The 26,433-nt window shown below is 40.7% G+C and overlaps 2 protein-coding genes and 1 long non-coding RNA gene across 8 annotated transcripts in view; 2 read left to right on the top strand and 1 right to left on the bottom strand.

Annotated features, from left to right (window-relative positions):
* The window catches only part of LONP2 (lon peptidase 2, peroxisomal), a 50,448-nt gene extending 49,148 nt beyond the window's left edge, over positions 1-1,300 (top strand). The window contains exon 15 of the mRNA XM_039352443.1: positions 1-1,300. This exon is cut by the window's left edge and continues 1,014 nt beyond it. The gene's annotated coding sequence lies outside the window, so the exon portion shown is untranslated.
* A 7,480-nt stretch (positions 1,301-8,780) lies between these two features.
* Positions 8,781-21,720, bottom strand: SIAH1 (siah E3 ubiquitin protein ligase 1). 6 transcript variants are annotated; one of them, XM_039352439.1, is made up of 3 exons: positions 21,218-21,517; positions 19,146-19,314; positions 8,781-9,894 (listed from the first exon to the last, which is right to left on the bottom strand). In XM_039352439.1, the coding sequence occupies exon 3, from the start codon at positions 9,890-9,892 to the stop codon at positions 9,044-9,046; it is 849 nt and encodes a 282-aa protein (XP_039208373.1). In that variant the 5' UTR covers positions 9,893-9,894; positions 19,146-19,314; positions 21,218-21,517; the 3' UTR covers positions 8,781-9,043. The 6 variants fall into 6 exon arrangements, with proteins under 6 accessions (XP_039208373.1, XP_039208374.1, XP_039208371.1 ...); XM_039352440.1 differs by lacking the exons at positions 19,146-19,314; positions 21,218-21,517 and adding an exon at positions 21,562-21,720; XM_039352437.1 differs by lacking the exon at positions 19,146-19,314 and having other exon boundaries at positions 21,218-21,516.
* LOC120312130 lies at positions 15,180-16,128 on the top strand. Its single transcript, XR_005557795.1, has 2 exons — positions 15,180-15,314; positions 15,732-16,128. It is a non-coding gene; the product is annotated as an uncharacterized LOC120312130 (long non-coding RNA).
* Positions 21,721-26,433: the final 4,713 nt, after the last annotated feature.

Raw genomic sequence — 26,433 nt, 5'->3', positions numbered from 1 at the left:
TTATTTACCAAAGTTCAGGTGCATTACAAATGTGCAAGAAACAACTTCCTTTCCGTGGTTTGTTGAAAAGATTTCCTTGTGGGTCCAGCCACACATCCCAGGACAGGGCACAGAGCCACAGAATGTTTAGCTCCTTAGATGTTTTTAACCTTCTCAGCACAGATAACTTAAAACTGTCTTGAAATGCTGGTTGATTGATACAGGCGTCAGTGAAAACAGGTCTTTTTCCTGAACTAGCAGCTCTTCTGTAAAATGTGACACAGAGAAGAGTGAAACTCTTCTTTGTAATGCACCAGCAAACGTATTGTGGAATCTTATGAGCAAATGCACCCTTCCAATGTGAACATTTGATTTCAACCTCATTTTTATTGAATAATCGTATTGTTTTTTTTCATGGAGAAACCCTATATAGCTACTGAAAGTTGACATTGGCTTGATGGCACATTGTCATATTTTTAGGGCACGCTTTCTGAGGATACATTCATCAGTAGAAAGATCACTTTTTTGCAAGATTTACAGTAGATCTGTTTTTAGGATGCTTTAATATACATAGTGAACCTAGCCAAAACCTAGTAGTACAAAATAGGTTAATAAATTATATTATGCTATTACATGCTATTAAATTCCATCTCCGTGGGAGGGGAGCGCACTCACTAGACTTCAGTGAGGTACTAATCAGATGAACATAACTCAGCAACCGGCACTGTGCACAGAGTTCTTTGTAATTAATTTAAATCAGATCTTGTCCCAACCCTCTAAATTTCTTCCCGATTGCAAATCTAAGCAACTTTACAAGGCAATCTTGCAAGGCTGTAGGTCACTGTTCAAATAAAGCAAGTAGAAACAGCGCTAACAGTTCATTATATCACTGTGTGTATCACCAGAATTAGTGTAGAATTATATGTATTCTTCCAACATGCCCTACAATCAATCTGCTTTAACTGCTGGATCATTTTTCCACTGCATTTTATTTATTGCTCTTTCAGCTGTTCGGACCCCATGCTAGTCCTGCAAGTCTATTCTGGTCACAGACAGCCTTCCAGTATTATTGCCTCTTCCTATCATTTGGTTACTTCATCAATGCCAGATTCAAGTGGTACCGGTTGGGTCAGTGTGTGTATGTGTGTGTGTGTGAACCATTTGGCGGCACCCTTTAATTTGTCAATATATCAACACCTACAGAAAAATGTGCTGGCTTGCAAAACAAGACATATTGAAAGAGCCCAGCTGCTATTCAATTTTCACCCACTCTCCAAAACAAAAATGGTCTGAAACCTTTGCACCAAAAAAAAAAAAAAAACCCAAAAAACCACCCCCCAAAAATAATAATAACAAGCTTCCTTAAGTGTTTTTAGAGCAGTGGTTCTCAACCTGTAGGTCGGGACCCCGTTTGGGGTCGAACGACCATTTCACGGGGGTCGCCAAACAACGCAGTCCGCCATTTTTTCCTCCCTTTTCCTTAGCTGTGCTACTCCCTTTTATTCTATTGGCTTTTGAAAGCCAATAGGAATTGTCCAGGCTGTCTCTGCCCTGCTGAGCCCACCAAAAGTCCCATTCTGCAAACGGTGCTGCACCAGTTGAGTAGTCCTCGACTTACGACTGGTTGAGTAGTCCTCCACTTATGACCGGTTGGGGGTCACGGCATTAAAAAGGTTGAGAACCACTGGTTTAGAGGCTTTGAAAGCAGAAGTTCTATTTGAAATGAATTTGAGGATTCCTGAAGAACCAGCCAAAGTCCATATGGAAATAAAGACTCTGGGATTCAAATGTCTGTGGAGATTCTCAGTCATTCAGATCATGGTTGCCCCAATGGTGCTTTTTCAAAAGGCAACTGGGCTTTCTTTGTTTTTTTCCTTGAAGACGTTTTGCTTCTCATCCAAGAAGTTCTTCAGTTGAGTCAGAAAATCCAGTTGCCTTTTGAAAAAAGCATCTTTGAGACACCCTGGATTTGAGCAAGATTAGGAGTTTAGCACGTAGGCCTAAATGAAGAGTCTGTTGTAGCCTAGCCACGAAAGCATCTCCAGATGACTGTATAATCTATAGCTCATGACACTCAAGTTCTTCACTGTTTTCTACTCCAGTCGAAACAGGTTTCCCCTTTGTCTGAAAAGCATGACCGCTAACAAAACGTTGCAGCTTCGAGGACTGCTCTGATGCCCTCAAGACCAACTTGAGCCATTTTAAGATGTCGTAGACCAGGGGTTCTCAACCTTGGCAACTTTAAGACACAAGTCTTCAAGTTGCCAAGGTTGAGAACCCCTGTCGTAGACTTTCATTCCCAGCTGGCTGTAGCATTCTAGCAGTCCACACATCTTAAAATGGCTAAGGTTGGGAAACATTGCTCCAAACGATATAAGGTAGGAGAGATTCTGTAACTGGAAGCTATCATCTGTTTTACTGATCACCCCCCCCCCTCCAATTGCAGCAGGCTGAAATTTCAGAATAGGTTCTTCCCTAACTAAAACAGATGTGTTAAGCCTCAACCACCACTGACTGCTCCTCCTTGATAGCTGTAGGAGTTAAGTAATTAAGGTAATTCTCCTCCTCCTCCTCCTCCTCCTCCTCCTCCTCCTCCTCCTCCTCCTCCTCCTCTTCTCATTGTTTTTCACTTTTCTGACATGACCCCATTGCTTCAGTGTCTGCTTGTCACATCTGTTCCCATTCTCAGGTTTTCAAAAACGTCTTTTTCTCCTCGGTGGCCATTTGCGCTTGCTATCCGCAGGAAGATTGACCGCAACTGGGAGAGTGAACGCTTTGGAAGTGCCAGCCAGTTTTTATATTAAAAAGTCACGCAAAGGTTAGCATAAAGAGGGGAGCAGCTTGTGAAAAAGGTAGGCTAACTTGGGGAAAGACCAGATGGGCCATGGGAAGCCACTTTAAAATGCAGAAATAGCCCCTTTTGCTGGAGTTTTCTTTTGGGAAAGAATGTCAGAACTAAGGTTTTGCTGTGCCAGCTACATAATTTCAGGCTGTTTTAAAACAGCCCCTAATTTAGAGGTGGACAGCTTCCTATTGATTGCCATAGTTTTCAATTTCCTTTTTATCAGAGGTTAGAGAAGAGACATTTTCTTAAATAACAGCAGTAGCTTATCTCTCGGACATCTCACTCCCCACACTGTCTCCTGCCTTTTCTGATCTCATTCTTAAATCCTACTTTACCGGTATTTGTTTAGAGTAGATCTTCCCGCTTCAGCCATGGCCTGATCTACAACAGATTTCCTCCTTCAATCCCGCAGTGCAAATCTTGTGGGAATTTATAGCCTCCCAGTGTCACAGCTAAAGAATGCAATCTTTTGTCCTCCTCCTAACCAGTCTGATGACATCTGAGAAAATTCCTGCAATACTTCCTGGGCTGCGCTGGATGGGAAGCTCAGCCACTTATCTTTCCGTAACATTTGACTTGGGAAAGGAAGCGACTTGGGAAACGCGTTGAAGGGGCAGGAGGGAGGTTGGGGGTTATTCATCCACTCCCAACTTTACAGTAACATTTCTTGTTACTGGGACCTGGTCTTTGGGGACCTGGTCTTTGGGTGTCACGCAAATTTCGTTGTATGTGTACACTGTGTATACACATATAATGACAATAACGTTTTTATTATTATTATTATTTGGTTAAGCTTCAAAGCAAGTTTTACCAGCTTGAGAAGACAACAGACCCAGCAAGGCTTCCCAAGATCCAAGGCTTATCGTCGCCTATTGCAGAATATCCCCTTCTGCCTTAAAACGCAGGTAGTCCCCGCCTTACTATCACAATTGTGCCCAAAATTCCTGTTGCTAAGTGAGGCAGTTGTTAAGTGAACTTTGCCTCGTTTTACGACCTTTCTTGTTAACAGTTGTTCAGTGAATCACTGCAGCCGTTAAGTTAGCAACACGGTGGTTAAGCGAATCTGGCTTAACCCCCCCCCCCCTCGGGACACTGCAATTGTCATAAATACGAGTCAGATGCCAAGCGGCTGGATTTTGATCACATGACCCTGGGGAATGCGGCAACGGTCGTAAGCGTGAAAAACGGTCCTAAGTCCCTTTTTTCAGTGCCGTTGTAACTTCGGTCACTAAGCGGATCGTTGTAAGTTGAGGACCACTCGTACAAGCCAAATAACTGTGGAACAGACCCTGTTACCAAGGAACTCCTGGCCAATTTCATACGTTCAAGAACCATCAGGATTAATTATAGGGTCAAAGACATTTGCATATGGAGGTTTTTCCTCCAAAAGATATTTGCAAAACAATTCTGAAAAAAAAAAATGCAGGCAGTTATTTCTTTCAAGCAGCTGGAAAAATTGCAACTATACATCACAATCTCGTTCCCACTTATTTGGTATTTGAAGACCTGGTCAGTGAATTGCTGTTGAGGGTTCAGGATGGTAAATAACTATTTCCTTTCTCACGTGATTTTATTAGACATACTGCCTTAGAATAAGCCAATTCAGAATGGAGGAAATATTTCTCTCCCACACAGATAAACGCCTCCAGGTCCTTCAAGGACAACTGTGGAGACCCACCCATAAGACTGCACAAGGCTGACCTTGAGAAGTTTCTAGATTAGTCTACTTCTCCCATTACATCTTTGTCTCCAATAACTCTCACACACCTTGATGGCAATACTTCCATACTCCGTTCTTGAACCTAGCTTGACAAATTGCAGAAAGCAAAGGAAAAGCAAACCCCAAATCAAAGCCAACCAACCACGTTGAAAAGTAATTTGTTTTGCTCTTGCCTAATTCCAGAACTGGCTAAAAAAAAATGCTTTTATTTTCTAACATGGGTTTCCAAATACAATTGCATCCCTCCTAAATCATTTAAAGACAAATACTTTAAAGTTATCAGGTCTCATTTCCAAGTAAATACACGCACGAGGAAGGCAGGGTGCATCAAGAATTCAATAGGAAGCGTATCCTTCAAAACAAGGGTTCGTAAGGACAACCAGGGATTCTGTGTTTTGTTCCTTTTGTAATACAAAGAGTCACTCTTAAGAAAGAAAAAAAAACTGGAAGGAAAAAAAAAGAAACTGGCAAAATCTGCCATATCAGATCTCAAACCGATTCAAGGTACCTGCAACGGCGAGATCGGTGATTCCACTCGGTCTGCTTCATTATGCGCGGGTGGAATTGTATTAATCTTTGTGCCGTTTATAGAGGAATGTTAAAAGCTCTGTGCATAGCCTTTCAGTCTCAAGTAGGTGATAGTGGCCACTTTTTTCTTTAATGCCAACTGAAATAATTGTCCCGAGATAACCAACATATGAAGGAATGTGAGAGAAAAAGGCGTGGAGTATTGATATCCTCGTGGAGAAAAAAAATTGCGCCATATTGATATACTTGAGACATGAAGCTTGCAAAGCTGACAGCCCAGGTTCGAGACGGGGTGAGCTCCCGTCCCTTGCTCCAGCTCCTGTCCACCTAGCAATTCGAAAGCATGCAAATGCAAGTAGATAAATAGGTACTTTGGTGGGAAAATAACAGCGTTCTGTGCATCTTGGTGTATAGTCATGACCACAGAAATGTCTTTGGATAATACTGTCTCCTTCAGCTAAGAAACTGCCTTCTAGAGTCAGATATGACTGAACATTTACCTTTACTTTTATTAAAGGGAATAGAATAGAATAGAATAGAATAGAATAGAATGGAATTAGAATGGAATAGAATTAGAATAGAATAGAATGGAAATAGAATAGAATGGAAAGAATAGAATTTAATAGAATAGAATAGTAGAATATAGCATATACAATAGAATATACAATAATAGAATACAGATTAGAATAGAATACAGAATATAGAATACAGAATAGAATATAGATTAGAAGAATAGAATAGAATAGAATATAGATTAGAGTAGAATAGAGAATAGAATAATAGCATAGAATAGAATATTCTTTATTGGCCAAGTATGATTGGACACACAAGGAATTTGTCTCCGGGGCATAAGCTCTCAGTGTACATACAAACAACAAATATAATAGGATACCAATAGGAGAAGGCAGTAGGAAAGATGAGAAGGATAATAGTACTGGTAATACAAGCCTACTACATGGGTAAATAACAATGTAGGTCTCTAGAGATTTTCTGTTCACTAGGTCTCTCTGGAGATCTGTGTAAAATAGTTGGGTGGAAAGAGGGACTTTATTCCGAAAGTTTGGAAAAGCCGTTTCAGATCTCACGGATGGTTGGTTGTACCAACATATTAGATGAACCCATAGCAACTTCTTTTACCCAGAGTTACAAACTTGAAGGTAGATGATGCAACCAGTCTGCTAAAGGTAAGCAAGTTTTTTATCGTAATCTCTGGCAGTTCACACCTAGAGTACATAGGGAAGTACAGACAGACGTATATTGCGCAAAAGGGCAGAATAATAATCTATATACTTTGTCAAGACTAGCAAAAGAGTTCAATAGTTTTGTTAAGTATTGTTGCTATAGCTGTACTGCACGACTCAAGGTGGGTTCCTAAGTATCATCTGCAAAAAAAAAAAAAAAACAGCTAAATTTTTGGGCACACATCCAGCTTCCTTTTCACTGCTGCCCTGAGAGAATTGCTGACTCAAAAGAATGACTGAAATAAGTTTGTGAAATCATCCCAGCCCTGCGGTACTTCTTTAAAAGATTGACAATTTTCCTCTAGCGATGTACCTTTGGAGAGCATTCAGTGGGCATCTAAAAATGCATACGAGAGCTTTGTTCTACTTTATGCAGTTTCGTGAATTAAAAAGGTGGGGGGGAACTATTCAAAATCAAATAATATAAAGATCATTTATTTGAGCCTATCTTATTCGCGCATGCCTTGCATCTCATTGAGCAAAAGGCTTGATGGCGAGCATAGGTACTTAAAATCAGCTGCCTCCTTTGAAGTCAAAACTGGCCAGTACTACGGTCAAATGTCATTAAACCGATCTCAATTGATGCAACTGGTTTATTACACAGCTGGAGCTCATACTGTCCCTTGCAGCCAAGGCATATGAACCAGAAACAAAAACTTTCCCTAATTATATGATGCCAAGGTGTACCCAGACATTTCTAATAAAGTAGAGGCTTTACATGCCTTGCTAATCTCTGTCCAGCAGCCTAAAGCTCATACTGGTAGTTTTTGACTTATAGCTGGTCACTTAACAAAAAAGTTTCTTAACAATCCATCCTCCAAGTTACAATTGCTGCGTAATTGTATTTTGGGTGCTTGTGGCAACTGGTTCATATTTACAACCAGTTGCAACATCTCCGGGTCATGTGATTGCATTTTTCTATTTTCTGGTCAAAAAAAAAAAAAAAAGTTCAATTGGACGAGTTGGGCTTACAACCCTTTGATTTGCTCAATGGCCACAGTTACTCATTTAGCGACCATTATAAAAATGGTTGCAAAATCGAGACCAGTCACATGGTGACTTGAGTTACGACCAAATCTCCGGCCTCGATTGTGGTTGTAAGTCAGGGACTACTGGGAACAGCGCTTCTCCCATTCACTCCTTGCTTCTTCTCCTCTTACCTAAAATCTTGTTTGCTGTTAAAAGAATCATTGATGATTACTTTTAGTCATCTGAATTTTTTTTCACCTTGGATAACTTTAAAAATAATGTATTGTGCGATATGTGCTAATATGCATGGCTTCTAGGAACAAATATGAAATGTGTGAGAGAACACACTCACATTTCTCCTGGGTGTTGATTCCCATTTACAGATGCCTCAAAGGAAGATAAGGCAGATAAGCATTCAGGGAATAGCCTGCTAGAGAAAGATCTTGGCACAAAGGGATTCTGCTGCAGGACCATAGCATTAATAGTGCAACTGCAAGGAATAATTCCATTTTAGTTTGCTTTCATTCCATTATTGCCAAAACAAAAACCCAAACAAAACAGCCAACATCACTTAAAGAGATTTCAGTTTGCCAGAAATTCTTTTAATGACAGAATTTTAAAAAGACCAAACAGCTTACTATAAATATGGCCTATATTTATAGTTACAAATACTGTAAACTATGCCTTCTTGTATTGCACAACTAATTAATACAAGAATGACCTCAAAGTGTTTCAAGATCTCTCGATTTTTTTGAAAATTGGCCTGAATTTCCCCACTAACTTAAAATAAATTAAAAGAACATTATGAAACAACTTATTCAAAATTAAGTTTGAAATCAAAATGTAATGATATCTACAATCTAAAAGAAGCCTTTTTTGGAATTTGTCTAATGGAGTCTCTATTCTTCAAGTTGTATGTTATAACTGTACCATCCTTAGGGGCAAAACAGCACCATCAAATATTACCAATATATGGAAGTCTACCTTTAGCCAAAAACAATTTTGCTGTGCGTCAGATGACATCCATAAGTTATTTCAAAAGGTCCCCTTCCAAAAAAAACCAAAAAGGAAACAGAATTAAAACCTGAATCACCGGAAAGAAAAATCATTTATTTAATGAAAAACTAGAAGTTAATAAAAATTAGCAAATACACAGAAAATTTATACAAGAACAGCAGCAATACTATGTAGTGAGTTGGGAAGAAGAAGAAAAAGAAAAAGCAAGGGAGAAGAGGAAAGAACAGGAGAAACAGCGATCAAACCCCAGACCGCTTTGCATGGCTTGTCAGTCAAAAGAAACACAAATGAAACACAAAACGGTATCCTTTTCAAAAGTACAATCAATCTACAAAGAGGTTTAGAATTATTTTACAGCACTTTTCATAGAATCAATTCTTAATACAAAAGGATGCCCATTTTGGGTATATATATAATATAATATATTTTTATATTCATATATATATATATATATATATATATATATATATATATATATATATATATATATATATATATATTTCAGTGGTTTACTGCTGACTCATTTAAATATATTAGTGTTATTACATGCAACTGTTACCTGCGCCTGAACAGTCTTCCCATTAATTTACCTTCATGTACGCTAGCCTCTCCCTCCCAATTGTTCACACCTAGCAGTCAGATGTTTACCACGGTTTCTGCGAAACTGAATGCAGCCGATTGGATTGAGGTGATTACTATTATTATTTTTTTAGACACTGGCCCTGAAAATGTCAGATTGGGTTTTCAGCACATTGAAATTGTCACATTAATACCTAAGTTGCCATTCTCTGCAAAAAGCTGTGCGATGCTGGTGTCAAAGACTAAGCAGTCACTATTCATGATGGCTGTTGCGATTCCCTCGTGGATCGATCGTGGAGTGGCTTCCCAAGTCAATCGCCGCCTATGGCCGTTCAGCTCGAGGCGGTAAGCAAAATTTTCAGCTTGTTTCCGCGTGCCTATCAACTGTACGATTGCAAAGAACTGCTGGTGACCGTCGTATTTTTCCTGTTTCTCCAGTACTAACATGAAGTGAAAGCCAAAACAAGACTGCATCATAACCCAGTCAACAGCTCCGGGAAGATTAATGTCTGTAGCAAGGAAAACAATATCTTCTCCCTGTAGCGTTGTTATTGATTTATGTTGGTGCATGAGGTGTGGCATGACTGCATCCAGAGAGCCTTGCCACTTACAAGAAGCCCCAGGGCACGGGCAAGAGTAAGGCCTAAATTCACAAAGCTCTTCGTGGTCAGCTTTCTCGGTGTGTGGCAATGTTATCTCGCAGCCAGAGGAGGCGTATTTACAAGGAAACAGTACAGAGTTGGCCACTTTTTCCATCGCCAAATTCCGAATGGAGCCCAAGGGCCCTCGGCAGGTCGGACAACAGGTGAGCTTGGGGCGACAGTTGCTACAAACAAGATGGCCGCTTTGGCACTGGAGGATCGGTGGCAGCACATAGTCAAAACAGACGGGACACTCAAAGAGGCTGGCCAAGTCATTGTTGGAGGCGGTGGTGCCTGTCAAGGCAGGTACCCTTTGGGACGGTGTACACTTCGAGGTACCTGTAGGAAGTGCTGTGGCAGTCTGACGACTCATTTCTGCAAGAAGCAAACAAACAAATGCAAAGTGAGCTCCTTTTCACTAGCAACAATCATCTCACAAACTTTATTTTTTTTTATGGGAAAAAGATCAAAGACAACAATGGGCTGATCCACAAAGTGCAACTATTTCTCACAGCGAATTTTAGATGGTGATAAAGAGAACATAATGACCTTATACCTCTCTGAACAACTGGTATTTAGATTTGCACAGCCTCTGAAATGTTCCATAGTTACCCTCTATAGTGAGGTCTCAAATCTGCTCTGACGGTCTGTCTAAAAGATAGTAAGAGGTTTGAATAACAGCAACAGGTTTTACCTGAAATGGAATCACTAGATTAGCATTTTTCTCATTGTTTTTCCTTCAGCGTTGCTAATAAAAATATTTAAAAAGAGTGCTCATTTAAATACCAAGTCTAGTAAGCTGATTTAGAACACTTTTAATTTCTCTTTTTTTAAGCAAGCCTGCATTTCAGTCCAGTAAGCATCTATGAAGTTTACAAACTGGTGAATTAAGATACAAAATTATTTTGTATGGCAAAATGTTGGTTATGATTTGCTTGATCAAATGGGATCTGTAAATAACATCCCCCCCCCAACCCGCAGAACTGGGATTATCAAGAAAACTTCCAGAGGTTCCAGACTTGTGACTGAAATCACACCCTAGATAGAACTGCAACAATATAGCCAAAACTTTTGTCAAAACAGTAAACAAAATATAGCAGTATTTGTAATAAAGTGTTGCTTATTTTCTGGCATCTTTTCACCCCCCACAGAGAAATTATCTATTGACAGGAACTGCCCATTGCTGACAAAATAATCAAGCTCAGTCAGGATTTTCCAACATCTCCAAATTAGCTGCTAGTTAAAAATAAAAAAGGTTTCCTGAGTAGCTACGTGCTGTTGAAGAAACCTACTTCCGGATACACTGAGAGCTTTTCCTCCAGACACCCTGGGTGATAATTAGCTATTGTACCAGGCCTCTTGCAATGCAAAAACTGCTATCATCTTAGTGACAAACACCTAGGAGGCAAGCAATGGCATTATGCACAGGAGGAATAGCGGCACCCTGAACCAACATTTCAGCATATTGTGCTTGGTATGGATTTCAACAAAAGATGGAAAATCAGTCTCTTCCTAAACACGTGGGACCAAAATATCAATATTTGGAGGGTGCCAGATTTCAACAACGTGACAGTTTACATTTGTTTTTCATACCAATCAGAACATTTTCATGCAATATTTTCCCTGGCCATCTGGCTACATGTTTTGAGTGGCTGAAATGCTATTAAATACCTATGCCTAAATATAGCTAACCTCACTGGGCTGGTAACAGTCTCACTGTGCAGATCAGGAAGCATCTTGCAAGCCCCAGAAAAGTATGCTGAAAGTACTTAAATCAATTAATGGGTAGGACTCAGCAGTTAAAGTATTCAAATTAAAACAATGTCTCGATTTATTTGGCAGCAAGTTTCTCTGGAAAAAAAAACATGGTTAAAGCAAACTACTGCTGTTGTAATTAAAAAGGCAAGGGCGGCATGTACCATCGTGGGATCGCATTTCTCCTTTTTGTTAAAAGAGAGGCAATGCCTCTTCTGCCTATCTTGAAAATTCCCCCAGAACTATTTATGACCAAGAAGACATTCCTTAAATCAAATACATTATAATGAGGGAATTGTCACACACATATTTGGTTACCCTGTTGTGTAAAACACCCACACCCAAAAAGCTGGGCATTGCGCACGTTTAGCCACACTCAACCGGGCCATGCATTTCATAATATACAATCCTGTAAAATGATTTAGAAATCACGTTTCCACACCCTTTAATCCGACGGCAAATGCTTCCAACTACTTTATCAAGTTTATCAAAGCTCAGCCCTAATTATTTAGTACTTGAAAAGATTAATCATTTGGGTTTTACACTTACAGTAAAACAATTCCCACACTATATTTGTAGGATTATTATTCTATAGTTATAGAATCTATCAAGCGTCTACTGATTCTTGAAAAATGAGGAAGGGACCCCATTCTCATACAAATTTTCTGTATATTGACAGGAGCATGCTCTAGAAAAGTTTTCTAACTAGATGCTTTGCCAATTATAATTAGTTCATTTGGATGGCCTCATGGGGCAATGTACATAAAATTGTATTTTACATTAAACATATTAGTATAAATGTTTTACAGCAGGCATGTCAAACTGCCGGCCCGCAGGCCAGATGTGTCACACCGAAACTGTGCCCACCCCATTGCCAGCAATGGGGAAAAAAGTCCCAATACGTCGCGCGACGTCATGTGACATTGTAAATTTGACATGCCTGTTTTACAGGCTGTTTTATTGACCTTGCTTAAAATAACTCAGTAGCTTTCCATATTGCCAATCATTTGCCAGAAGAGAAAGCCCTCATATGATGAAATCTTAATCACTTTGGATGAAAAGTGATCATCGCTGTAGTCATCTAGCCAGACAGGACAGGCTTCTATTTATTCATTTAATTTCTTTCTGCCATATCTATAACTTTCTTCACTTTTATCCTCATAATATCTTTTGAAGTACAGGTTGTGAGTTTTCAGGGCTGAGTGTGGACCTGGATCAAATCCTGAGTCATAGTCCAACACCCTAACCAGTATGTTGGCTCTTTCTTTCAATTTAAACTGAACTGACTTTACTAAAAACATGTTTTGCAAACTTAAATATCTAGCTTATTTGAAATGATATTTCATTTCTAGAACTACAAAACCTGGCACATTATTAAAATATTAAATTCTTACTTGACCTAATTAAAAACTAATTTTCCACTTCTTTAAGTGTAATTGTGCTCATGTTAGTAGTTAAGTAGTAGCTGATAGCAGAATTAGCCCCACTATTGTATGTCTCATGCTTTAGTATAAAATGTTTTTAAAGCACTTCTGTGTCCAATTGCAGGTATAAATTACTATCAAATAGTTGTATGAAGTACTGCATGAAAAAGATTCTGAGATTCCAATTATCGTTCCTTTCTGCCTTTATCTATAGGCCAGATTTAATACATTATGTCAGTTAAAGTATTAGCACATGCAAATTACCAGTTATTAACAGCTGGAAGTATTCTCCATTCCCCTCCATCATTAAATCTTCAAAAATGAACTGTATTAATATCAGATGAAAATATATGCAAAAGCCTGCTGTGCTAAAACTAATCTTTATCCAGCAAGAGAATCATCCAGTGACTCACCACTTTTAAGTGTTTTGTATACTTTCTCAAAACACAAATGACAGGCAGGGTGTGGATAAGTGTGGGATCCTGCCTCATTTTCACAGAGCGTGTCAGAGCATGCCCAATTGTAAAACAGATCTCAAATATTACACAATGGATGTAGATCTGTTTTCTGACCGCATCAATACTTTACTTGCTAACTATACTAAAAATCGCTATTTTTCAACAGTCAGCAATTGTGTGAGAATACAATCTGCTTGTTAGATTCCAAAATTCCATTTTGCACAGTAAGTATATTTAGGGCTTCTACTCTTAACAGAAAGGGGAACCTGCTCTGTTTTGGTATTAGAAAAAAAATCAAGTACAATTACAATTAAAATCAGATACAAATTAGACAACTATGAGCCAACTCTTCTCCAAGATTTTTTAACCACAGAAAAGATAATGATTTTTAATTGGCTCAATATTCAAGAATACTCAAGAAGGACCTCAAGAATTCAAATACAACTTACCAAATTATATCTCTCGGGATTACCTTATCAGGGCATGCCAAATTTCAAACTGATACAATTACTTAATAATGTATTGCAAACATATTACACAGTGATTCTTCACTTTCTTTGTCACATTTTAGACACAGAGTGAATTTTGAGCTAAAACAAAATATTAGCAATTATTCCAGGCCCATTTAAAGCACGTGAAGGTTTTACTTGTGATACAGTATACAGTTCTACTACTTAGTACAGTGTTTCTCAACCTGTGGGTCGGGACTCCATTTGGGGTCGAACGACCATTTCACGGGGGTCCCAAACAACGCAGTCCGCCATTTTTCCCCCCTTTTCCTTAGCTGTGCTACTCCCTTTTATTCTATTGGCTTTTGAAAGCCAATAGAATAGACTCTCTTGAATAGAGTCTAATTCTATTGGCTTTCAAAAGCCAATAGGAATTGTCCAGGCTGTCTCTGCCCTGCTGAGCCCGCCAAAAGTCCCATTCTGCAAACGGTGCTGCCCCAGTTGAGTAGTCCTCGACTTACGACCGGTTGAGTAGTCCTCGACTTACGACCGGTTGGGGGGGGGGTTGCGGCATTAAAAAGGTTGAGAACCACTGACTTAGTAGGACCAATTCAACTAAATTACCACCTGCGGAAAACGTACGGGTGTTTCTCCCATTTCTTTAAAACAAAACAAACAAATGCCTGCGACTGCCAGGGCCACAACAGACTTCTACAACTCTTGAATGTGAGACTCCACAAACCACCCAGCTTCGAAATGTGCTACCTTTTCTTTTGTTGCTTTTATTTCCTGGCAGACAGGTATCAAGGATTCCTTTCCAAGCATACAAAAAACTGAAGGCGGATTTCCCCGTCATCAGGAGTCAAACAGCTCATTGCGTTTCTCCATAGAAACAAAAACAATCCACAACAGAGGGCCCTGCTGGAAATTCCTAGGCTTGCAGACAGCCAGCGCAAACACAATACCCAGAAGGGGGCACAAATCCATGAAAGGCAGGCCGTTTCCCGAACATGGCCAGGGCGTGGAAACCCAACCTTTCCTTTTCAGTAAAGTTTCCGAAGTAATCCGGAGTGAAAACCAATTGGGAAAGAGAAGGGTGGGGGAGAAGCAAAGGTGAGAGTCACGGCGTTGCAAATCCCGCCAGCCAGCCTCCAGTTAGATCCACTTTGATCAGAAAAGCTGCTTAGGACGGCTCCTGCATTGTCACTTCCACCACCCAGCCTACTTGTAATCTTGGGTGATCTCCAGAGTCAGAGCTGGCCACGGCACACAAATCCAGACGCAGCAGCAGCAGCAGCAGCTCCTCCAGGATTCAGCCCAGTGCCTTCTGCAGCAAAGCCACTGGCTGCCGAAGGAGCCCTGAGTCTGCTATTCTTCGGCTCCTCGTACACATCGGGGAGGGAGCCCCAGAATAGAGGCGGTGCCTCACCTCAGCCTAGGGAAGGAAGAGGCAGGCAGGCAGGCTGGTCGGCCAGCCAACAGGCGTATCAGCCTCACATGACCAGCTGGACTCTGCATGCAGTCAACTAATGCAGGCATCCATCAAAGCAGAGTCTGCTTAATGCAGGAAAAGGCAGGCTCGGAAAAGGAGCCCTGGGCCCTTCCCCAACCACAGCCAAGCTAGAAGATGAGCTGCAGGCAAAATGCAAACTACAGCCCTGCACTCCGCCCTCCCCTCCGAGGACCAGACTGTCTCCAACAAGCAGCTGGTGAGTTCAATTAGTGTCCTCCTGGAAAGAGGGTTTAATATGGAACAGAAAGAGCAGCAAGGCCAGCAGACCTCTGAAACGAATGAGGCCAGGCTGTCGTCTTCTTCCCTGTACAGTCCCAGGCTTCCTAGAAAGGTCCAGCAGGGGACAGACTCTATCTGGGTTTGGCAGCAAAGCGTGATCAGGCCTGATTAATACTCGGAAGGGAGACCACCAGGAAATCTCAGGGTAGAGTTAAAAGTTAAAACAATATTCTCAGAGAGGCAATGGCAAATCTCTCGTATACTATTGGGAGGAAACTGCATAGTTCTCTCCAGATAAGCTCAACTCACTAAATTATAATATGAACATTATTTTGGAATAAACAATCCCTTTTATGATTAGTAAGACTATCAGTTCTCTCTATGTTGCCCACAGGCTGACAGCTACAGAAGAGTCTCTGCCATACCTGGAAATGCCAAGAATGGAACACAAGATATTTTACACAGCCTTCCCATGAAAACTGCTGTTTATACTTAGTTGTATTTAAAACACACATGCAAGCCTAAAAGAAGTGAGCAATAATTTCTATTGGGACCGTGCAGATAAAGACAAACAAGCCAAATCTCAGTAAATCAACTTAAATTCCAGGATTCCTCAATATAGAGAGAACAACACATTCTGCAGTCAACGCAGGCAGACAAAAGAAGATGCAGATCTCTGGTCCAAGAGCCACAGATGACCTTTGAAAGCCCTGTGTAACTCTCTCCAAGGATACACCCAATGGTTTAAATGCTAATGTAACATAAAGAAGTTATTAAATACATTACAGAAATACTAGTAACCATATTTAATTTTACTTCAGTTCATGTCAGATCAACAAAAATCTGATTTCTGTCTCAGCCCTGTCACTAACTTTTAGTATGCAGCCTTCAAAAAAAGTTTGTTCTTCTGATGCACTGAATGCCAGGAATAGCACCAGATACAACACGACTTATCTGATGACGCATGGAACAAACAGCTGCAAATTCCTAGGCTTCCTATAGGTTTAAACCTAAATGTATAAGCATTTGTATTAATAGTGTGTATGGATTTAGATAATTAAACTATTTTTAAAGAGTTAAGTGATAGAAACTAAACCCTAATCTAAACTAAATAGCACTATGAGTGAGACTAGGGGACAGGGTGATAGATTGAAAATACATTTCTGTTTGGAAGGCCATTTCAGGCTGTGTAACAATTACTATTACGTGCACTGGAGGCTCCAGAAAACCATCTAACAGAAAGGCCATCGCATGGCAATGAGATCCTAGAAATTTCAGCTCTTTCAAACCTACATTCTTTTCTGTGCCAGGCCAGCTCCAAAACTGCATTCTCATTTCCTGCCTCTATCCCTGTTTTGAGGAAATCTTGTGTGATGATGGTCACAGAGACAACATTTTCAGGGCTTATGAGGTTCCGCCTGAGAAAGCACTCTTCCGTAATGTGCCCTATAATAATACTCTGTTGAAATATTCCATGGAGGTTTCACATATCAAAATGTGACAACTACTTGTTCTTTAGGAAAAATGTTCCCATTATTAAGCGTTTTATCTAAAATGTATCCATTACTAAAGGTTTGGTTAGTGTGTGAATGGGACACTTTTAGAAAATTCAGTGCTGTAACTTAAATTAAAAACCTGAAAAAGTATTAAAGAAAAAACAAGACACTTTCTTGTTATCAAGAAAACTAATATAAGTCACTAGAAATCTAGTTCAACTAAAAGGGAGACATCACTTATAAAGTCTGAAAAGTAACGTTTAAGAGTTTTCTGGAATCTTATCGTTCTACAAATATTGCATACACTTTAGTATGTAAAGTGTTTATATAAATTAAACAAGAAACTTGAAATTAACTAAGAGCCATTCAAAGGAGATAGAGATTGCACCATCCACTTACACAAGCCCAATAAATCTTTGTTTCAACTTCTCATAGAAAAGCTGTAAGGGACTTCCAGTATATTTTCATATCCTTCCAATATTTCCTGGTGGTCTCCCATCCAGTACTAACAAGACTAATAATGCTTCAGCCACATTTATTACCCAAATGGGCTATAAATAAATGCATTTCAACGCTATTGAAATCTTCCTTTAAAAAGATGCTTTGGGATAGAACTGACTTGAAATACATGTAATACATAACTTAATGTATTACATGTACAGTTTGTAAGTATTTACAAACTGCAATAACAGAACGAATCTAGCAAGCTACAAAATGTAAGAGCTAGATCACAATAAAACTTATCATATAATAGGTAGTGTATAGACTCAAGTTGTAGAATTAGCAACAATTTCTCACATCCAAATTGCTTGTGGTTAGCATCCATCCCAATTTTAGGACACTTTTCCTCAAGCTTATGCTTGAGGAATAGTAGGATGTCAAACGTAATACCTAAGTGCCCACCCTAGCAGTTTTTTTTTGGGGGGGGTGTAATGGAGCAGTTTGTATTTCAATTAACTATAAGAAGTCTCGTGTACACTCAATTTTGCTTCAGTGTAGCATTATCTCCCTGGAATCTTGGAAAGCTCTGTGCATTTGAAATGAACTTTCCATGATGCTCACTATCTTCTTACAAACTATAATCATCAGAAGCCTGAAAGTGATTGTATTTGGTCTGCAGTTTATGTGTGCATTAATTTCAAAGTAAATTCAATTCGGGTTTCAATGAGGAATGGATTTGTCTTCAAATTCTATAGTTAGAACTTGCTTGCCTTTTTTTCTTTCAGTAAGTTATTGTATCTAAAAAAGAAATGAGCTATCTTCATATACAATTAACATTAGAAATCAATGTATGTTGCAACTGATCATTTTTAAATTTAAAAATAAAAAACTAATCTTAGTGTAATATGTATCTAAAGCCTGATCCTGAAATATTGCAGTATTCCTGCAGTACCCTTCATCTGTCAAAATAGTTTGGCTCCATTAGGACATCACTACTCTCACTTGTACAAGCATCAATATAAATGTTTTAATATAGACTGACAAAACAGATAAAAATTAGAAAATAACACAACAAACTCAGACAGATTACTATTATCATTTAACACCACTCCATAAATCTTCTCCAAAAGAAACATTTTAATATGATTCAAAGATTGAGTTACAAACACAGAACAAAAAGATGTATTGAATCTTTCAAAACATAAGCACAAGTTTTGAATTGAACAAGAGTTACTTTGCTCATCAGTAGTTAAAATAGAAAGTGTGTCCATACATTCCATTGATTCCACAATAGTGAAGGATGCTGCTAACTTTAAAAGTGATGGCCAAGATCCAAATTATTCAAGTATCTTGCGCAGCCCAAGGGATAGCTGGACTTCTATTTTACACAGGCAAGTCCCCAGTCCTCTCTCTTTGACATTTAAAAATTTGTTTTTGGAGAAGAGTTTTCTAGATTTCACCACCTTCAGTTTCAGTACCTGTGGCACTTGCCAAATTTTTCCCAATGCAAATTTAGTTCTGAATTGTTCCTTCTCTACAAAGATACACTTGTGCATGTACATTAAGCAACATACAGCAACATATATCATAAATAGGCATGGCATCATATAACAACAGAGAAGTGAACTAAGGTGCAAAGAGAGAAAGGATGTCTCTGGAGATCTATGGTAAGACTATTAGGGATTAGGACAGCTTGCAAAGATCCACTAAAGTTTATAACCAGAGCTACAGTCCCAGGCACACTTACCTGGGAGAAAACTCTACTCAACCCAGTGGGATTTACTTCCAAATAATCAGTCTACACAGTCAAACTGAGCTTCTGACCTCACTCCACCAAAACAAAAGCACCACTGAAAAGGACTGGGATTTACCTTGAAGCCAAAATGCAGAAATGCCATCCAGCAAATGGCAGCTATTTTTTTTTTATGGCCCCAGAAAAAGAGAAGCAATGAAGCTTCCCATGGTCCTTTTCCTTTTTCTCTTTTTCTGCCTTCAGAAATTGTCCAGAGAGGGAACGCCTGGATTGAAGATGCAGGTTTTCTAAAGTCAGGAATGAGAAGAGGAAAGTTTATCAAGCCCCATCCTCCCCACTTCTGATTTCATTTCTTTTAAGATGAAAGGCGGCACAAAGAGAAAAAAAGAAAGAAAAGAAAGTGGGAAAGGGCATCTTAGTCCTTTCTCAGCCACATGGCTACAATACTGAGAAAGTGTCAGAATCCAATTATATTTCATCTCTAGTTATCAACTATAGAAAACCCCATTTCTGCCTTCTCTGGATTCTGTCATACGATGAAGGGAAGGGGGTGAGCAAAGGGGCTTTATGGCCCTCACTTCTTTCAGTACATTTCAAAGGGATTGGATGTGGATATCACCAGAAGGACTAACCATAACAATGGGGCTATTACCTTTCATGTACTCCTCTCTGAAGTTTCCCTGAGGAAAAGGGGGTGGGAATGTAATGCTTGAGTCTGTCACTGGAAGAAGGGGGTGATTGGGTGGGACTACTGGGGAATCCCTTAAAACCTTGAATGGGAGAGCTTGGACCCCAAGTCCTGTCTAGAATGCCTGTAACCACCTTCTCTTAATAAAGATGCCTGTTGGAAGAAAGATTCCAAGAGTTCTGTCTTCTTAAGATGCAAAGTGGGGTGGGTCCTTACAGAAAGAGATATGAGAAGAGAAATGAGAACAGCTGGTGGATGGATGGTTGAAGACAGAGAAAGAGAGATGGATGGAGATAAATAGACAATAGATATATGATAGGTAGATAGATACAGATAGAGGTAGGAGAGCTGTGAATAGATAGATGGAGATGATAGATAGATAGATAGATAGATAGATAGATAGATAGATAGATAGATACAGATAGAAGAGCTGTGAATAGATAGATGGAGACGATAGATAGATAGATAGATAGATAGATAGATACATACATACAGATAGAAGAGCTGTGAATAGATAGATGGAGCCGATAGATAGGTAGAGAGAGAGAGAGAGATAGCAAGAGATGATAGCTAGATATAGATAGATATAGATAGATGGAGACGATAGAGATAGGAGAGCTGCGAATAGATAGATGTGGATGACAGATAGGTAGATAGATACAGATAGAAGAGCTGTGAATAAATAGATTAGATGCTAGATAGCTAGATAGCTAGAAGAGCTGTGAATAGATAGATGGAGAAGATAGATAGATACAGAAGAAGGAGAGCTGTGGATAGATAGATGGAGATGATAGACACACAAGCTGTGGATAGATAGAAATGGATAATTTAATGTAGGTAGATTAGATAGGCAGGCAGATAGTACAGAATATAGCAAAGATACACAGTTTACTGTAGAGTAAGAGAATAACAGAGTTGGAAGGCTCCTTGGAGGTCTTCTAGTCCAACCTTGTTCTCTTCTAGCGATCTGACAGAAGATAGAAGTGTGTGTGTGTGTGTGTGTGTGTTATCACACGCCCCCCTTCACCTTCTGCTCCTCCGCCTCACAAAGACCGGCCTGTTGCAAGCCATCAAAACCAAGTTTAACTGTCCTCTCCCCCCCCCGGGGTTCCCTCGTCCGTCCGTCCGTCCGTCCCATCCGCAGCGCGCGGGCCCATCTCGGCCTCCCAAGTCTCGCCTCAACCGCCTTCTTCCCCGCCCCCGCCCCCGGCGGAGAGGCTCCTTTTGTTCGGCGGCCTGGTCCCTCCTCCGCCGTCCTCCCGGCCTTCCGTCCCGTCCGGGCTCCCCTGAGGTACGACCCCTTCCGCCGAGAGAGAGAGAAAGAGGCCGATCGGCCCGGGCGCCTCCGCTTCGCCAGGCCCGGCTGGCGCCGCTCCCCTCAGAGCAGGCCCGCCCGCGCGCGCGCCGCTAGGCCGCGGTGTGAGGGAAGCGCCGCAGTGGCGGCCCGGCTCGGTCGGCTCTCGAGGAGGCCGTGCGCGGCGGCCTGGCTCTTCCCTCCTCACCTGTGGGCGCTGGGCTGGGGCTGAGCCGCGGCCTGGCTCCCACCCGGAGGAGAGTCCGCGAGGAGGATCGAGCGGGCGTCGTTGAGGACGACGAGCAGCAGGAGGAAGAGGAGAAAAGGAGGCGCGGGAGGGAGGCAGCAAACACACAAACAAAAAGGGAGGGAGCGAGCGATCGAGCGACAGGGGAGGCGGGCCGGCCGGCCGGCGCTGCGTGGCTCCTCGCGGCTCAGGCGGGGGAACTCGTGCGCGCGGGCGCGGCGAACGAAGCGACCGAGGAAGGTTGAAAAGAAAAATTAAAAACAAAACAAAACCAAACCCAAAAAAAAAAAAAAAAGGCGACCGACCGAAGGCGACCTTTTCTCTCCGAAGCGCGGCCGAGGCTGGAGAGGGCGCGCGAGAGAAGCTCTCCGGCGGCTACGCGCGCACCCGCCTCGCGGGCACGGCTCTTCGCGAGGCTGCCGTCGCCGCCGCTCTCCTCCCCCCGCCCCTTTCACCTGACGCGCAGGCGCAGTCGGGCCCGGCTGAGGGAAGGAAGGAGGGAGGGAGGTGACTCGGCAGGGTCGGAGTTCGCCCTTTGCGAGGAAACCATGGTTTATTCTCCGGCAATGGTGGTTTAGTCTGCCAACCCAGCAGGAGGATGCCCAAGAAAAAAAAAAAGAGGTAAAAAAAATATTGCACAAATTGCACAAATATATATATATATTCTGAGGTTTTCGCAGGTGTTTTTATGTAGGTCTTTGGTTATTCGGGTTTTGACGCGGGAGAAAACCCGAATAACCAAATATATATATATATGTATATATGTATATATGTATATATGTATATATGTATATATGTATATATGTATATATGTATATGTATGTATATATATGTGTGTATGTGTGTGTGTGTATATATGTATGTATGTATGTATATGTGTGTGTGTGTGTGTGTGTGTTTAGTCGCTCATATATATAACGTTTGCAGGAAGCATCCATCCTAAATTTAAAAAAAAAAGTCTTCTTTCTGTTTGTAATATTGTGGTACATCTTCATGGGCGTATTAATAATTACTACATTTTTCTGAGCAGAGCATTTTAAACGTTAAGTTAAATAACATTTAAAATTATATCTACTGCTGTTTGGCAGCCACTCCATTTTTTTATTTTTTTTTATTTTTTGGCCTGGGAAGGATTAATATTTGGGACGTGCAAATAAACAGTCAATGGGAAGTATAAATAAACAATCCATTAATCTATCATTCTTGGCCCCGGTTTTTCTAGACTCCATTCCCTTCTCGGCCTCCTGGTTTACCCCCACAATAGAAGTCTGCACAGAGCCAGACTCTTTGCAAAGGGATTGTCTTCCAAGGAGCCTAACGAATTTCGCAGCTTTTCCCCCCTGAATATTCATCAGTCTCACCAGTGGGGCTACCCCCCTCCCGCCCTCTGTTTGGACCCCTTTTCTCACGTGCAATTGAGGGGCCTTTGCTCAGCCAGTGTAAAAAAAAAAAAGAGAGAGAGAGAGAGAGAAAACATTTACAAAATTAGGCAGCGTTTCAGATGGCTCTGCTTGAGTCCATCAGCAATACCTTTTATCACCAGAGTCCCAACACTCCAAAAATTGGCAAGCAAAGGAAGCTGAGCGTGAGCTTTTTCCTCAAACACAGACTTGGCAGCCTAAACTACAGATCCCTCATTCCGCTTCAGGCAGGAAATTCAAAAGGGTTTAAGCGAGAAAAGGGATCTTGGAGGTCATCTAGGCTAATCCAACCCGCTGGTCTGAAATGGAAGATCCAACGGTCCTGGATTTTAGAAGATAGAATAACGGGGGTTGGAAAGAAGCTTGAAGGTCTTCTAGTCCAGGGGCCCTTTTATGACTTGTGGACTTCAACTCTCAGAATTCCTTAGCCAAGCACTTGTGTCTGACTTTTTGCAACCCCGTGGACCACAGCACGCAAGGGTTTCCTGTCCTCCACTGTCTCCCGGAATTTGCCCAAATTCACGTTCGTTGTGTCAGTGACACTATATAACCCTCTCCCCCTCAGCCGTCCCTTCCTCCTTTTGCTTTCCATCTTCCCCAACACCAGGGTCTTTCCCAATGGTTCCTCTCTGCTCATTTGGTGGCCAAAGTAGAGACAGTACTTTGTAAGTCCTTGAGTTACAACAGTTCATTTAGTGATTGTTCGAAGTTAAACAACGGCACCGAGAAAGGACTGTTTTTCACACAAACGTTGCAGCATCCCCACAGTGACATGATCAAAATTCAGACGCCTGGCAACTGACTCGTATTTATGACGGTCTCAGTGTCCCGGGGTCATGTGATCCCCTTTTGCGTCCTTCTGACCAGCAAAGTCAAGGGGGGAAAGGCAGATTCACTTAACAACTGTGTTACTAATTATTAACCGTGTTACTAATTATTCCCTTAACTGTGGCCAGAAAGATCGTAAGTTGGGGCAAAACTCAGTTAACAAATGTCTCATTTAGGCTCAAATTGTGGTCGAAAGTCAAGGACAACCTGTTTTTGAATTTTAGCTTCCGTATCTGGGAACATCTGTGTAGTAGAAAATAAATATTATTGTTTTTTGTAAGCTATGGAATAAAACTTGATCGATGTGGCCCAAGAGGTTCAGAAGAAGCGTGGCAGGGCTGATCCATAACCAGAAAGCAGTAAGCTGGAGGTCTTTCTTTCTTACTGACGGGGGATCCAAAGATGGCCAGACTGGTGTCTTTTGTGCTGGTCCACAACACAAGTGTAGCAAAGCCAAGAGGGGTATAGCCAGAAGGTGTAGCTTCTGACTCAGCCTCAGCAGAAATGGCAAAATTAGAATGAGGTCCTACAAAGCCCCAAAAGTTGACTTTGGCTGAGTGGCAGGCCTTACATAATAGCTGCCTTCTTCTTTAAAGATTAGGTATTAAAAAGCCAGAACAATTTGCTGGTGATAAATGGGGCCTTGGCCAAATGGAACTGGTCTTTGATCTATTATTTTATCAATTGAATAGACTGATATCTGCCAAAGAGCAGGAATTCCCGTCTTAGGATTTTGTTCTTGGGAGTTTAGCAGATTGCTTAGGTAAACAGAAAATAAATGACGAGAAGGAAGAAGGATCACGAGAAGCTGAAATGGAACGTAGTTGGCACAAATTTAGAAATTAGATGCCATCTATATATATATAGGATTGGATCCAACCTTAGAGTAATCCCATTGATTGAAGTGGGTCTATTGTCATTATAGAATAGCCTGAATCTAGCCCCTAATTTTATCATATGATTGAGTACAGAGAACAGCCTGGATATAATTTTTTTCCCATGGAATTTGAAGTTGATTGTGTCATTTTTTTTCTTAAAAAAAAAAGAAAAAGAAAACTGGAAATCTCTATGAATTGCAAAAAAAAACAAAGAATACAAATGAAAGAGAAAGAAAAAGAAAGCAATATTTGAAAACTGCATAGTTTTAAATTCCTTCTCATTGTGCCTTCCCAATTATACCCACATGCTTATTAAAAATATTCCCGATTATAGACATTATGTTGCTTATTTCTCCCTTAAACACAGTACTCTAAAAGTCTGAATTTTCTGTTTAATGTATAATAAATACATTATACATATATATTTTAAACATAATTTTAAAAATATCAAAAAAAGATGTATATGGCTTTGTTGGCATGACCTCTGTCGTTCCCTTTAGATACAAAGGGAATTGTCTGAGTCAAGATTTTACTCTATCCTGTTCTGCCTTGGTACTTTATTTTGCAGATTTAAGAGAGGTTTCTACTCCGTGATTGATCATAGACAGGTGTCCCCTAATAATTCCTTCATTCCAGGAATTTACTCACCCCACTGGGATTGGCCCGCCCCACTAGTGCTGGCATGCTGCTGGTCCCACCATCCTGTTTATTCCAGCTGGTGGGGTCCAGGAGGAGGGTCTTCTCTGCTGTGATTCCTGCCCCTCTGGAACATCTTGCCGAGATGTGAGGCTGGCCCCAGCAGTTCTGTCTTTTAAAGACGTGGCTCTGCCAGTCGGCTTGCGGTCCCAGTGGGGTAACAGTGCAATGGAGATAGTTGATTCAGTAATAACTGATCCCACTTCCACCCCCTCCGCCCCCCTCCCCATATGTCCTTGGTTTTAATAATAATATAAAGTTGGAAGGGACCTTGGAGGTCTTCTAGTCCAACCTCCTGCTTAGGCAGGCAGCCCTGTACCATTTCAGACAAATGGTTGTCCAGTCTCTTCTTGAAAACTTTCAGTGTTGGAGCATTCACCGCTTCTGGAGGCAGGTTGTTCCACTGGTTAATTGTTCTAATTGTCAGGAAGTTTCTCCTTAGTTCTAGGTTGCTTCTCTCCTTGATGAGTTTCCATCCGTTGCTTCTTGTCCTGCCTTCAGGCGCTTTGGAGAATAGCATGTCACCCCTTGCGTTCTCTTCATTAAACTAGACCTTATATATATATGTTTATATAGATGTGTGTGTGTGTGTATATGTGTGTGGATGGATAGATAGGTAGATAGATAGATAGATAGATAGATAGATAGATAGATAGATAGACAGACAGACAGACAGACAGACAGACAGACAGACAGACAGAGCGAGCTGTGGATGGATAATGAAGATGATAGATAGATAGATAGATAGATAGATAGATAGATAGATAGATAGATAGATAGATAGATAGATAGATAGATAGATAGATAGATAGATAGATAAATTAAATCTTCGAGGAATCCTACTTTGGAGGAGCAGTTTCATCTCCAGGTTATCCCTAAGATACTAAACTGCTCAGAGGCAACCATGTGCCCTAAATAACTTGCAACAAAATTAAATTGATAGTAATTTTATCTCCCAAGGAAAAGAAAACAAAAATGCAAATGGAGACTCTGAATTGCCTGGAGTGGTTTTGCAAAGTGCCAGCTTAACTCACAAATGTTACTTTGCTAAATTGGATCCAGATGTTTACAGGGCATAAAATATTAACAAATATTTCCCAGGGCAGCCGATTGTTATTGAGCTAAGAAATTAATAAATGGAGCAAAGAGAAAGAGAAAAAAATCATTAGGGTGAATAACACATTTTGGGGGCCAAACATCTGCCATTTCTTGGTTTCTTTTAATAAAAGCAAAGATCCATGACTGTAATTTAATTAATTGTGGCCAGCATAAAGTGGTGTTCGCCTGGTTTATTTACTTGGGCTGTGCAGTGCAACACCCCCTCACACACACAATTCCTTAATTATTTTATTGG

The sequence above is a fragment of the Crotalus tigris genome, unplaced genomic scaffold (genome assembly GCF_016545835.1).
Source record: "Crotalus tigris isolate CLP2741 ecotype Arizona unplaced genomic scaffold, ASM1654583v1 scf7180000018432.44079421565:4894166, whole genome shotgun sequence".
In the NCBI taxonomy this organism is placed as follows: domain Eukaryota; kingdom Metazoa; phylum Chordata; class Lepidosauria; order Squamata; family Viperidae; genus Crotalus; species Crotalus tigris.
This window is presented reverse-complemented; position numbering and strand designations above follow the sequence as displayed.